The 13,708-nt window shown below is 44.5% G+C and overlaps 1 protein-coding gene across 1 annotated transcript in view; it reads left to right on the top strand.

Moving 5' to 3' along the window:
* The window catches only part of MACO1 (macoilin 1), a 65,535-nt gene that overhangs the window by 40,712 nt on the left and 11,115 nt on the right, over positions 1-13,708 (top strand). Inside the window, exons 7-8 of the mRNA XM_047726304.1 lie at positions 10,104-10,262; positions 11,768-11,950. Coding sequence (XP_047582260.1) covers positions 10,104-10,262; positions 11,768-11,950 — 342 coding nt within the window. The remainder of the gene's footprint in view (positions 1-10,103; positions 10,263-11,767; positions 11,951-13,708) is intronic.

Below are 13,708 nucleotides of genomic sequence, written 5' to 3'. Positions count from 1 at the left end.
CCAACCCCCAGCCCCCTCCTCCCCTCCATAACCCTCACTTTGTTTCTCAGAGTCCACAGTCTCTCATGGTTTGTCTCCCCCTCTGATTTACCCCCATTCACTTTTCCTTTCCTTCTCCTAACATGGAAAGTATTATTAGGAGAAGGATTATATCCAATTTTGAAGATCAAGAAGAGATAGTCACTATCTTATTATATATCCTGCCAGTCTTTTTTTCTCTTGCACATTCTTTTTACAAATGGAGCTCATACTATGTATAATGTTTTATTTATTTATTTATTTTAAATTTATTAACATATATTATTTGCTTTAGAGGTACAGGTCTGTGAATCATTAGTCTTACACAGTTCACACCACTCACCATAGTACATACCCTTCCCAATGTACATCACCCAACCAGCCTATCCTTCCTCCCCCACCTCCCAGCAACCCTGTTCGTTTCCTAAGATTAAGAGTCTCTTAGTTTGTCTCCCTCCCTGGTCCCATCTTGTTTCATTTTTTTCCCTTCCCTTCCCCCCACGACCCCCTGCCCTGCCTCTCAAATTCCTCATATCAGAGAGATCATATGATAATTGTCTTTCTCTGATTGACTTATTTCGCTCAGTGTAATACCCTCTAGTTCCTTCCATGTCGTTGCAAATGGCAAGATTTCATTTTTGATGGCTGTGTAGTATTCCATTTTATATATATATATATATATATATATACACACACACACACACACACACACACCAAATTTTTTTTATCCATATGTATAATGTTTTGTAACTTGTCTTTTTCACTGACTATATCATGAGCATTCTCCTATGTCATCAAATATTCTTCCTTACTGGTTTCTTAATGGTTGTCTGTCAGTCAGACACATGAATATACAATTAGCCAGTCTTCTGTTGAATATTTAAGTGTCTCTGATTTCTTTCTTACTAGAAATAATGCAGCAACAAGCACACTGTTACATAAGTCTTTGTGTGTGTCTCCAGGTCCCTAATGAGTGTCAGGGAGTGGGACACCTCATCAACAGATATAAACATTTTAAAGACTTTTGATACAAATGATCAAATCTGACCACATCCTTTAAGGACCTTATTAAAAATACTAGTCATAGCACTCATAGCTTTATTTTTGAAGGATTTGAAGAAGTCAGTTTCCCTATTTCCCTATATGACCAGTTATGTGAATGCCTCTAGGATTCCTTTCCTCTTGTTGCATTCTTGATGAAAATGAATGTGTTTACCATTTGTGTCTGACAGATTAGGAAGCAGAGACATAAGGTACTTTGTCATATGGTTTTACTCAGTAATCATCAAGCTTTTGCTTGTTTTTTGATATTTGTGCCTAGTAAGCAATTGTAGTGACCACAGTGAGACCTGAGGCAGCTTCGTTTCACTGTTTCCAAAGATGTGGTCTGTAGGACATGCTGGAACAGCTTTAGGTTAGTGTACGCCTTATTGGAGATGAAATGCATTTGGGTTTTTATGTGCATGTCCCATGCTGCCCTTCCTGCCAGTGAGAATGCCCTGGAAAGGGGAGGGGAGGGAGTTGGTGGAGAGGGTAAATAGTATTTCTTCTGGGGACAGAGCTTTAATGCATGAGCTCAGTGTTCTGCATAGACAACTGTGTGGTCCTAAACAAGTCTTGTCTTGTATGATTAATGTATACCAGGGGATCTCCTAATGGAATTAGGGCCTTACCAAGATGAAGCAGTTGCTCTTCATTCATTCTTTTCATGTTCACCTGCCTTCTTGATAAGCAGACATCCATTTGCCCCTGTCTCCTGTAGCCACTATTAAACTAAGAATCTGGTGGTCTGCTCTAGGTAGACCTGACCCTGTTCTTAGCACTGGGGAGATGGACAAAGAGTGAGAGTTAGAGACAGAGGCCTATAAGGATGGGAAGAAACTTCAGAAGTACAGTCCCAGCTTCTAATTTTGTAGCACAGTCAGTCCCTGGCTTCAAAGAATGTATAGTGTTTATAGAAATAAGATACATACTCAGGAAAAGATTAAAAACCAAAACAAATTTAAAAACCGCCCAGGGCAGTGGTTTAGTGCCAAACAAGAAGCACCAATAGTAAGGGCTTTCAGATTTCAGAGGGAGAGAAAACTTTGAGCCCTGGAGATCAGCACCTGATGGTGGAGAGTTTGTTTAGTTTTTGTTTTTCTTTTTTTAACTGAGCCTTGAAGAGTGCAATTCGAAAATTGGAGGCCATTCTTCCCCCACAGGGTGGTCTAATTAAAGGCAGAAGATGTCTGGAAACAAGGAGTAGGTAATTTTGGCTGGTGCGACGGGTTTGTTAGAAGCATCCATCTTTCAGTCATTTGGCTGTATAATTTGGAGATGATCTCTGAAGCCCCTTTTCTTTTAGAGCAAGCAGGGTTGTAAGTTGTATTTTTTTTTTTCAAGATTTTATTTATTTACTTATTTGAGAGAGAGAGAGAGAGAACAGAGGAAGAGTAAGAGGGAGAAGCAGACTCATCACTGAGCAGAGAACCCGATGTAGGACTCGATCCCAGGACCCGGGCATCTTGATCTGAGCCAAAGGCAGACGCTTAACCAACTGAACCACCCAGGTGTCCCAGGTTGTTTTTTTTTTTTTTTTTAATTGAAGTAGAGCTGAATCACTATGTACTACATAGTAATTCAACAATTACGTACATTATGAAATGCTCACTGTGGTAATTGTATTGTGATATTATTGATTCTATCCCTTATGCTATACTTTTTATCCCCGGGACTTACGTATTTTATGACTGGAAGCGTATACCTCTTAATCCCCTTCACCTGTTTCACCCTCCCTCTCCCCTTTGGCAACCACCAGTTTGTTCTCTATATTAAGAGTCTGTTTCTCTCTGTTTTGTTTGTTCATTTGTTTTTTTTTAGATTCCACATATAAGTGCAATAATATAGTATTTGTCTTTGGCTTATTTCACTTAGCGTAATACCTTCTGGGTCTATCCATGTTGTTGCGAATGGCAAGATTTCATTCTTTTTTTTTTTTTTAAATGGCCGGTCGGTGTTCCACTGTGTATATATACACCCTATACCTTTACGTTTTATCTCTCGGTAGACGTTTAGGATGCTTCCATATCTTGGCTATTGTAAATAGCACTGCAGTAAACATAGGGTGCATATATCTTTTCAAATTAGTGTTTTCGTTTTGTTCGGATAAATACTCGAAGTGGAATTACTGGATCCTATGGTACTTCTGTGGTTAGTGTTTTGAGGAGCCTCCATCCTGTTTTCCGGAGCGGCTGCACCAGTTCACGCTCCCAGCCACAGTGCCTATGCGCTCCCTGTTCTCCACATCCTTGCTGGCGCTTGTTACTTCCAGCTCTGTGTTGTCTTGCAGAGCCCTAGCCTCTCTGTCACTAGCTCTTTAGGGTTCAGAGATAACCAGCAGAGCTGAGGCTCCTCGCCTTTCTGATGGGGTCAGACCAGCAGCCCTAGAAACATACACTTCGGTGGTTTTCTGGAGTGGGTATAGAGTGTGACTCATTGCGGATCTGGGGAACCTAGTCATCCCTAGGTGGAGTCCTGGCTGAAAAAAAGCTCTCCTTTTCTGCAGGACTTACTTCCTAGGGAAATTTACTGCCCCCAAAGCCTTATAGTTCTCTGAGCTCATAAAGCCTCAGGATTTCTAAAACCCTGAAGTAATTGGCAATACCCATTGGAGACTTTTACACCTTCAGTGAAGTCACAGTACCGTGGGCTGTAATTCCAGTAATTCACAGAAGATAAGGATTACAGACATTTAGACACAAATATCTCCCTACCTTTTCAGATACTTAAAACAATACCCCTTTCAACTAAAAGCTGACACTTGAATACTGTACTTTGTTTTACTACAGGCTTCAAGATACTCAAGCATATTTTTCCTCCTTAGCCCGCCTGGAAGGCTACTGTTTGAGCCTCATTCTTCTGGTCAGCTAGGAGATCACCCCTTATTAAAATGTAAAGTGATGTGGGGAGCGCCTGGGTGGCTTAGTGGGTTAAAGCCTCTGACTTCGGCTCAGGTCATGATCTCGGGGTCTGGGATCGAGCCCCACATCGGGCTCTCTGCTCAGCGGGGAGCCTGCTTCCTCCTTTCTCTCTGCCTGTCTCTCTGTCTACTTGTGACTCTCTCTCTCTGTCAAATAAATAAAATATATTTAAAAAAAAAAAAAAATGTAAAGTGATGTAAATTTAATGTAAATGTAAAATAATTATCAGGCAGTCATATGACAGCTTACCCTCTGAGTGGGTTGAGGGAGAAGGTGAGCTAGAGTTCGGGTTTGGAGCAGGTAAGAGGGATCCTCACCTTGGCGGGTAATTGGGCTTTGAAGGCTGCCTGCCCATAGGAGTGCCACCCTGAATAAGGGCTGCTCCACGAGCCCACCTCCTGCTGTGAGTGAGGCAGTCTGGGGGTCAGAGGTCACTTCACAGGTTACAAGTTGGGTGCTGTCTTTTTTTTTTTTTTTTTTAAGATTTTATTTATTTATTTGACAGACAGAAATCATAAGTAGGCAGCGAGGCAGGCAGAGAGAGGAGGAAGCAGGCTCCCTGCTGAGCAGAGAGCCCGATGCGGGGCTCAACCCCAGGACCCTGAGATCATGACCCGAGCCAAAGGCAGAGGCTTTAACCCACTGAGCCACGCAGGTGCCCCTGGGTGCTGTCTTTTAAAATTATTAATAAAAGTGGCTTGGAAAGGTGTCTGGACCTAATAGGTAACATTTTGGGTTGGTTAGAACCTTGGGTTGTCTAATTGGGCACCAGTGGGCATGTTTGTTAGGCACTTGGACTCCAGCTTTGCCCGGGGCCCTGTCTGCATCCCAAGCGGTAACAGCATCGGGCAAACTTTGCGAAGGTGCAAACTGGGGCCACGGGAGTTGGGCAAGCAGGAAGTGCATTGACTTCCTGCCTGAGCCTTACCAAAGTTTGTTAAGATCTCTCTGGCCCAATTTCTTTTCTTTCCTTTTCTTTTTTGGGGGATGAGATTGCACTTCTTTTGGAGTAAAGTTCCCTTTTATATCTTAATCTTTTGTGTAGGGAAGAGAGTAGGATTTAGGTCTGATAAAAACGGTCTCAGCTTGTGGAAGCATTTGCTTTCCTCCTTCCTTTTTTATTTACAGAAATAGGTTCTAAGGGTTATAAACTGTTACATGTCTGCCTCATTTTCTTCCAGACCACTCGCTTCTCATTCAGATTACAGCTATTGACACTTTAATAAAATCACATGAATACATTTGAAGATTTCGCATTAACCTCTAACACCATTTAATCAGTACTTCTTGGTGCTTCACACCAATAAATTATATAGCCACATTTTATCTAGGAAGTATTGACCTTCAGCACCAAAGGGTTAAGTATACCATTAAGACAAGTAGTAGTTATTGGTCTAATAAATGTCCCTGGCACTTTGGCTTGGTTCAGTTCAAGTTCCTAATTCACATAATTCTTTTTTAAAACTTGCGTACATTTGGGCACCTGGGTGGCTCAGTTGGTTAAGCAACTGCCTTCGGCTCAGGTCATGATCCTGGAGTCCTAGGATCAAGTCCCACATCAGGCCCTCTGCTCATCAGGGAGCTGGCTTCTCCCTCTGCCCCTCGCCCCTTTCATGCTCTCTCTTTCCCTCTCTCTCTCAAATAAATAAAATCTTAAAAAAAAAAAAAAAACTTGCATACATTTTTCTGTTGAGCATATGCAAAAATTGAATATATCTTAGAAAATAGGATTGTATAGTGCATCCATACAGTGGAATATTATGCAGCAATTAAATCGCTTACGAAAATTTTCTGGGGGGACGCCTGGTTGGCTCAGTCAGTAGTAGAGCAAGCGGCTCTTGATCTGAGTCCTGAGTTCAAGCCCCACATTGGGCATGGAACCTACTTAAGAAAACAAAACAAAACGAAAAACAGAACAGATCAATTTCTGATGATGTGGAAAGGTGCAGGCGAGATGCAGACTGCATATATGGTACTGTCTCTTCAATATAAAAAAATATTGACATGTATAAAGAAAGAGAAAGAAGACACGTGCAGGGCAGAAGCATACCAAAGTGCTTCTGTCTGGTTGAGAGGATTAAGAATTACTGACATTTTGGGGCGCCTGGGTGGCTCAGTGGGTTAAAGCCTCTGCCTTCAGCTCAGGTCAGGATCATGATCCCAGGGTCCTGGGATCGAGCCCCACATCTGGCTCTCTGCTCGGCAGGGAGCCTGCTTCCTCCTCTCTCTCTCTGCCTGCCTCTCTGCTTACTTGTAATCTCTCTCTGTCAAATAAATAAATAAAATCTTTAAAAAAAAAAAAAAGAATTACTGACATTTTTATTCTGTATTTTTACTTTTCTGTTGTTGTATACAGTGTTTAACCTGGACTCTGTGTCACTTTTGCAATAAAAAATAGATCTAATAAGGGATTATAAATCATTTTACCACCTACCTCAGTTAAGATTTAAAATGGGTTAAATTAACATGCAAGGTTAAATTAATGCTTTTTCTGAGAGACAATACATAATGGCCCCTTTTACGTTTTAAAAATTCTTGAGAGTTTTCCATTTAGCACTCGAAGTTATCTTGTGTGTCACCATGCAGTGTTTCCCCCAGTCTCTTCAACTGGGAATGCTGGTGTTCGTTCACAGGTCTGCCGCAGCTGTTTGGAGAACAGTAACTCCGAGTCTTACAAAATTGGTGGCAGTTTTGAAAATCCTGAAGCGTTTTGATTTTACTTCTCTGTTTTCTGAAATTAAGTTATTTTATTTTAAAAATAAACTTTTTGGGGGCACCTGGGTGGCTCAGTGGGTTAAGATGCTGCCTTCGGCTCAGGCCGTGATCTCAGGGTCCTGGGATCGGGCCCCGCATGGGGCTCTCTGCTCAGTGGGGAGCCTGCTTCTTCCTCTCTCTCTCTCTGCCTGCCTCTCTGCCTACTTGTGATCTCTCTCTGTCAAATAAATAAATAAAATCTTTAAAAAAATAAATAAATAAACTTTTTGTTGAAGTATAACACACATTCACCAAAGGGCACAAACCTTAGGAATTTTCGTAACCCTGGTAACCACGTCGTTCCATTTTTGCTGTATTGTCTTTGACAAAATCTCACAATTCTACGTAAGAAAATATATATATATATATATATATATATATATATTAGATTTTTATTTATTTATTTGACAGAGATTACAAGTAGGCAGAGAGGCAGGCAGAGAGAGAGAGGAGGAAGCAGGCTCCCCACGGAGCAGAGTCCGATGTGGGGCTTGATCCCAGGACTCTGGGATCATGACCTGAGCTGAAGGCAGAGGCTTTAACCCACTGAGCCACCCAGGCACCCCAGAAAATATATTTTTGTTTAGGGTTCTGTGGTCTCCAGAAGTTACACTCAAAGTATTTTGTATTTTTTTGTTCTCGTAAGTGCATTAAGTCTTTGAGTTTTTACCTTTTTCAAGGAGCTCTAAATTTTCATTCAGAATATTGTCATTGGGGGTATAGCTCAGTGGTAGAGCATTTGACTGCAGAATATTGTCATTATCCTTAGTTCAGGGTAGGAAAATGGGCCCTTAGAGATTAAAGGTACAAAATAATAACTGCAAAATTATTGCCATCCAGGCTCTGCAGATCTCATTCCCATCTGCGACAGCGCTTTGCCTCAGTCGGCTGGTTGTGTGGAACTTGATTCCTGGGCCTCTGCGTATGATACAGGTTAGGTTGCTAATCTGAAGAAGCAGATCAGCAGCCGGCCGTAAGTGTGTCAGGCCTAGAAACCCTAGACTGAGCCGGGAGGAACTCTAGAGGTCATTAGCCTACAGTGGGGAAACTGAGTCCTGGAAGGTTACATGCCTTGCCCAGGGTCACGGACTTGGCATCAGGACTGAATCTAGAATCCTGGTCCTAAACCCCATGCTAAGCCCCTATTCTCTTCTTGAAACTCACCCTTTCTACTAGAAATGCAATCCTCAGACTGAAACCGACTTCTCCAGAAAGATGAATAACCTAACACGTTTTTCAACCCATTTGCTTAATGGGGATAACCTGACAGCATCGACCTGTTTTGGAAGATATCCCTTGGGTTACTTCGGGTGAACGAGGGATGGTGTGGGGATGATATAAATGCCAGTCTGTAATTGTTCAGAGCACTGCTGGGAGCACATTCAACTGGGATAACCCTGGCTAAAGGGAAAGTGTGGCGTGATGTTGACTTACGACCCTTCCCTGGGGAGTGAGCTATGTCAGGAGACGAAGCCATGCTTCTGGAAAACCAGGTCTCTCGTCTGTTCCTGGACATTGGACAGGGGGACAGGCTACGATGCCTGGGAAAGGACCATCAATGTGTTATGACTTTCTGTTTTTGAGATCTTGTTTCAGTTGACTAAAGGTAGATGGGTAAATAAAGCCACTCTTTGGTTTTCCAAGGGAAGCCAGGCAACATATATTTAGTAAGTGTTGTTCACTGTGGTGGGCCCTGGGGACTTGGTGCTTAATAAAACATGTCTGTAAGGGCTTAAGTCTGTGGCGCTGGCAGTTCCAAGGAGAGGTCACCACTGCCCGCCAGAAGTCTCGGTTCTGTTGGTATATTGGATTCGCGACATGCATAAGGGTCTCTTCAGAGCAGACTGACTTTTGCCTGCGTTTTTGTTTGTCAGAAAGCATAACTCCTCAGGCCCACCAGCTGCCATCCTTGGTCTGACCTTCAGTGTTCTCCACAGTCCCATCCTCCAGACCCATTCTACCCTTTCTCACTCTGTTCCCAGAGTACACGGTTTCCTCAGAGGCCAGACTGATTGTTCCGTCCCCAAATATCTATAGCTTTTGAGCTTTTGAGCATGTTTTCCCCTTGTTTAGAATGGCCCCTCCTCCCCTTCTTCTTCAAATCCTGCCCAGCCTTCCAGGCCCAACCTAATTCCCACCTTCTCTTGTCAGAACTCCTGTGGCACTTCTCGTCCATCCCCGGCTATGGATGACATGGCCACGGCTCAGCCTGCTGGAGAAGAGGGTGGGCTCTGGGGCCCGTGTCACCTGGGGCTGGAGCCTTTCTCCAGTCTAGACCTCTTCATCTGTAAGAGTGGGAATAACAAACTTTTAGCCTATGGTTGTGCTGACTAAATGAGTTCATACCAGTAAAGCCTGTGGAACAAACAGTGTGTAGCACCTAAGTTCTCATTAAGTACCAGTTGTTACTCTTTCTCACGTGTATTTAATCCAGCCTTCCTTGTGCTGCTGTCTCACCACTAAAAATCGTCACTTGTTGGCCTCTAGTGACATTACAAAGCCCTCTGATGAAGAGAGTCTGGGTTTTATACTTTCTGTTGACTCTCTTCAGGCCCACCTGCGCATGTGATAGCTCCCCAAAACGTGTCACTTAAAATAAAGCTGTTACTATACTAAGAGAAAACAGATGGAACAGAGGTTAAGGAACTAGAGAGAAAAGATGGGCTTCAGCTCACAGGTGGAATTGTCTTACGATTCTCAGGGTGCGTCATTTGTTCCTGTTCTCACTGTTGTTGAGCCGAATGAGCTCCTCCGTCACAGTCACTGGAGGTGTGAACATCATGTAGCAAGGATGCTAGCAATTTCAGAGGTTGCCTGAGACACTCTTCTTCTCTGGGCCCAAGGTGGAAGGGAATCTTGAGAGGGTAAATTCTGGTGTATCAGAATCATCTCAGAGCCGGTGGGTCATGAGCTGACCGTTACTGATACATCTCTCTTCCGGGGGTTGGGGGGATCAGGGTGGCATAGGAAATTCACTGTGTGTGTGTGTGTGTGTGTGTGTGTATGTGTGTGTGTGTGTGTTGGGGGACCCAAGCCTTTGGCCACCCTCTCTCTGCCTTCCCTTCCTCCTTTATTGGCAGCTCAGGAATTCACAAGCACCTGGGTGTCCATGCTCACAGCATGCGGAGGAAACAGGTTACTCTCTGGCCATGGGAAGGGATGGGGGCCCAGGCAGAAGGAAGCACGCAGTGAAAAGCCAGTCGCAGACAGGAGTCTGGCCGTTGGCAGGAGCTGCCCAGGGGGTCTTCTGCTGCTGCCCGCCACCCCCCAACCCAATCCCAGGAAGTCTGGGACGTCAGCCAGGGTCTCCCGCAGAGCCCTGTGGGTGCCCTTTCCCTGATGAAAATGCCCCATTTCTCCTTCTCCTAGGCTGGAACAAGACATTAAAAAGTTAAAGGCTGACCTGCAGGCCAGCAGACAAGTGGAACAGGAGCTCCGCAGTCAGATCAGCTCCCTGTCCAGCACCGAGCGGGGGATCCGCTCCGAAATGGGCCAGCTCCGGCAGGAGAACGAGCTGCTGCAGAACAAGTACGTGCACCCGGGGGCCTCGGTCGCCAGCCAGGCAGCCTCACTGTCCCTGTGGTTCCAGGGGTTGGAGTAAAAGAGGTGTGATGACAAGGGGACCTGGCAGCAGGGGTGTTAAATGAAATGTTTAAAATATTTAATGTAGTGGGCACCCGGGTGACTCAGTGGGTTAAGCCGCTGCCTTCGGCTCGGGTCATGATCTCGGGGTCCTGGGATCGAGTCCCGCATCGGGCTCTCTGCTCAGCAGGGAGCCTGCTTCCCTCTCTCTCTCTCTCTCTCTCTCTGCCTGCCTCTCCGTCTACTTGTGATCTCTCTCTGTCAAATAAATAAATAAAATCTTTAAAAAAAATAAATTTAATGTAGTACCAGATACTCAGCATGTTACAAAACCTATGAAAACTTGTTTCATCCCAACAGCACAGTTTACTAATGTTATTCTTTCATTTAATAAGTTCTTCTCTTAGTTTAAAATAGTCATTGAGCTTCTGTGATACTATAAGTAAAATTGACAGAAGTTCTGCCACGATTTGAAAATCCTGCTCCTTGGAATCAAAGTTTCCAGAGGAACAGACTCTTAATTACTTTGATATCTGGAACCAAAAAAAATGACCCTGAATTTTTATTTTATTTGAAGAGGCAAGCAAAAAACCAGCTCTTCTGTGTGAATTTGTTTATACTTCCCATTGATTCATCCTGGAATTACTTCTTGACTCAGTATTGATCTGTCCCCGCCCCCCTTTTTTTTTAAATCTCTCGGCAGTGTGTGCCTGGGGTAATGATTACTATCATAGGCTCTGGGCTTCCCCCATTGAAAGAGGAGGAACATAACTCAAAGCCAGAGGCTTATAAGCACGTAACTTCTCCATTGCTTCTGACCCATATACGAAGGCTCTCGCCTGACGCTGATACACTGAGATGAACTCACCCTGTACTGATGCGGAATGCTGGGGGTGGGAGTAGGCAGGGAAGGGAATACGGCTGAAATCTCTTTGTGAAATTAAGCACCCTCTGACTAACTCCAGGGTCTGTTTTGGGATACTTGGAGAAAACAGCTCACAGCTGGAAAAGGAAAGGCTGCAGCAGGGCCGCAGCATAACTAGATTCAGGCAAAAAAACCCAAAAAACCTTCCCTCTTCTACCCTTTACCTCGGCTTTCATGGGGCTGGTTCCATTGGTAGTTCTTTGATCAATGAAAGTTCTCTCAAGGTGCTTTGGGGCACAACTAGAATTAGTGGTACAGCTCTCTTTCCCTCTGATAGAAACTTGTTTTATCCCTTTTTCTGGATTGCCTTCTGTAGATCGCTTCCCATAGCAGGGCAAAGGCTGGGTCTTATTCTGTATCTTGTTAGGCTGCTCTTGTTAAAGCGTTAACGACAATATGTTTTTCCTCGGGCACTCTGGAAGCTGACTTTTATGATTTGCTGTTCAAAAGAGGAGCCACGTTTCCCCAGAGTTTCTAGTGGGCATTTCTAATGATGAAACTCTGTATGATAATCGTTTCCATATAGATTACATAACGCTGTGCAAATGAAGCAAAAAGACAAACAAAATATCAGCCAGTTGGAGAAAAAGCTAAAAGCTGAGCAGGAAGCCCGAAGTTTTGTAGAAAAACAATTAATGGAGGAGAAAAAAAGGAAGAAGTTGGAAGAAGCTACTGCTGCCCGGGCCGTTGCATTTGCTGCTGCGTCCAGGTATGTCCATGATGCCCCCCTCCCCACCCCCACCCTTCGTCCCGCTCCCTCCACAACCAACACCCCTACCCCCCGCCCCCCCACCCCCCACCCCGCACCTCCCTGCTCTGCATCCGAGGTGGATGAGGTGCTCTGCATCTGCCTTGCACCAAGACCGGCATGAGAGTATGAGGCCTCAGGCAGGGTTGAAATAGAACCATCAGGCAATGAGAGGTTGCCACCAAGAGTTATTTCCTGACTAGCTAAGCCCCATCTGTGCAACTTGCGTGGTCTTATAACAGCTTCATCTCTCAGTGACCTCATCTAGGAAGTGGGATGAGGGCGGCACCATGCCTCTCACACCCAGGAGGCAAAGTGCTGCTTATCAAAGGGTTTCTGGTCACTTTCTGTGTGGCCAGCAACTTCTAAACACTGGAGAGACCAGTCTGGAATGTCATTCCCACTCTCTACTCTCAGGTGTATGTGTTTCTGAAGTTTTTAATCTTAAAATAGAAGAAAGGAAAATCTTGGTTGCCTAAGTCCTTTTTACTGACTGACTGCTCCCATCTTGGTTGGGTATCAGCAAACTGTCACATGAGCTGGAAAAGATGGGAAAAAACCCCAAAACATAAGTCACTGTTAGATGCCATTGAATTTGTGGAGTGTTGGGAATTGGGCATTACTTCTGTACTATTGAAAAGTATGCAAGTATTTCCAGAAACTGAATTCCAGCAAGGAGGGAAGATCCTTAAGAGCCTTTTGGCATTGTGGGGGGGAGGGGTGCTTCTATTTCACTTTAGGGATTTTTTTCTTTTTTTTTGACTAGTGAAGTCCATCCGTGTGGTGGGGGGTCAGTTATGGGCTTACAGTTGGCGAGTGAGGGTACATTATTATTGATCTCATTTTGTAAAAAAGATTTTATTCATTTATTTGACACAGAGAGAGAGATATCACAAGTAGGCAGAGAGGCAGGTAGAGAAAGAGGGGGAAGCAGGCTCCTGGCTGAGCAGAGAGCCCGATGCGGGGCTTGATCCCAGGACCCTGAGATCATGACCTGAGCTGAAGGCAGAGGCTTAACCCACTGAGCCGCCCAGGCGCCCTGTTGATTTCATTTAAAATTTTTTTTTTTAATTTATTTGACAGACCGAGATCATGAAGTGGCCGAGAGGCAGGCAGAGGTGGCGGGGAAGCAGGATCCCTGCTGAGCAGAGAGTTGGATGTGGGCCTCGATCCCAGACCCTTAAGTTCATGACCAAAGGCAAAGGCTTAACCCACTGAGCCACCCAAGCGCCCCTCATTTTAAATTTTTATCATAATTTGTATCAATAGAATTATACTGTAATTCTTCCTTAAGTTTTCCTTTTTTGTATGTGGCATGTCAAAAGCCTTCTTTTGGGTTCTGGCATTTGTAGAAGAACCGTTGCATCGTCATTCCACGTTTAAGGAGAGAACAGCCAGAAAGAACCCTTTCCTTCCCTGTGCTCCTGCTACCCCCGCCAACTGTAGTGCACATGGCTGAGCTCACTTGGCCAATCAGCATCCAGACCTACTCACAGGACACGCCACTAGCCTGCCTAGGATGTGGGGGTTTGGTTTGTTCGTAAGCAGGCCTCTGTACAAAGCAGACGTTTCTGAAGCACTTACACTTGTGGGAGATTTTTCTGAACAGTCATCTGATGCAGCCTGTACTGTCTTTCGTTCATCCAGCACCTCCTACCCTGACAAAAAGTCCACTGAGGAGGTTATGACAGCTCCTTAGCCGTCTTGTTCAGTATTTTA

The sequence above is a fragment of the Lutra lutra genome, chromosome 4, assembly GCF_902655055.1.
Source record: "Lutra lutra chromosome 4, mLutLut1.2, whole genome shotgun sequence".
Lineage (NCBI taxonomy): Eukaryota > Metazoa > Chordata > Mammalia > Carnivora > Mustelidae > Lutra > Lutra lutra.
This window is presented reverse-complemented; position numbering and strand designations above follow the sequence as displayed.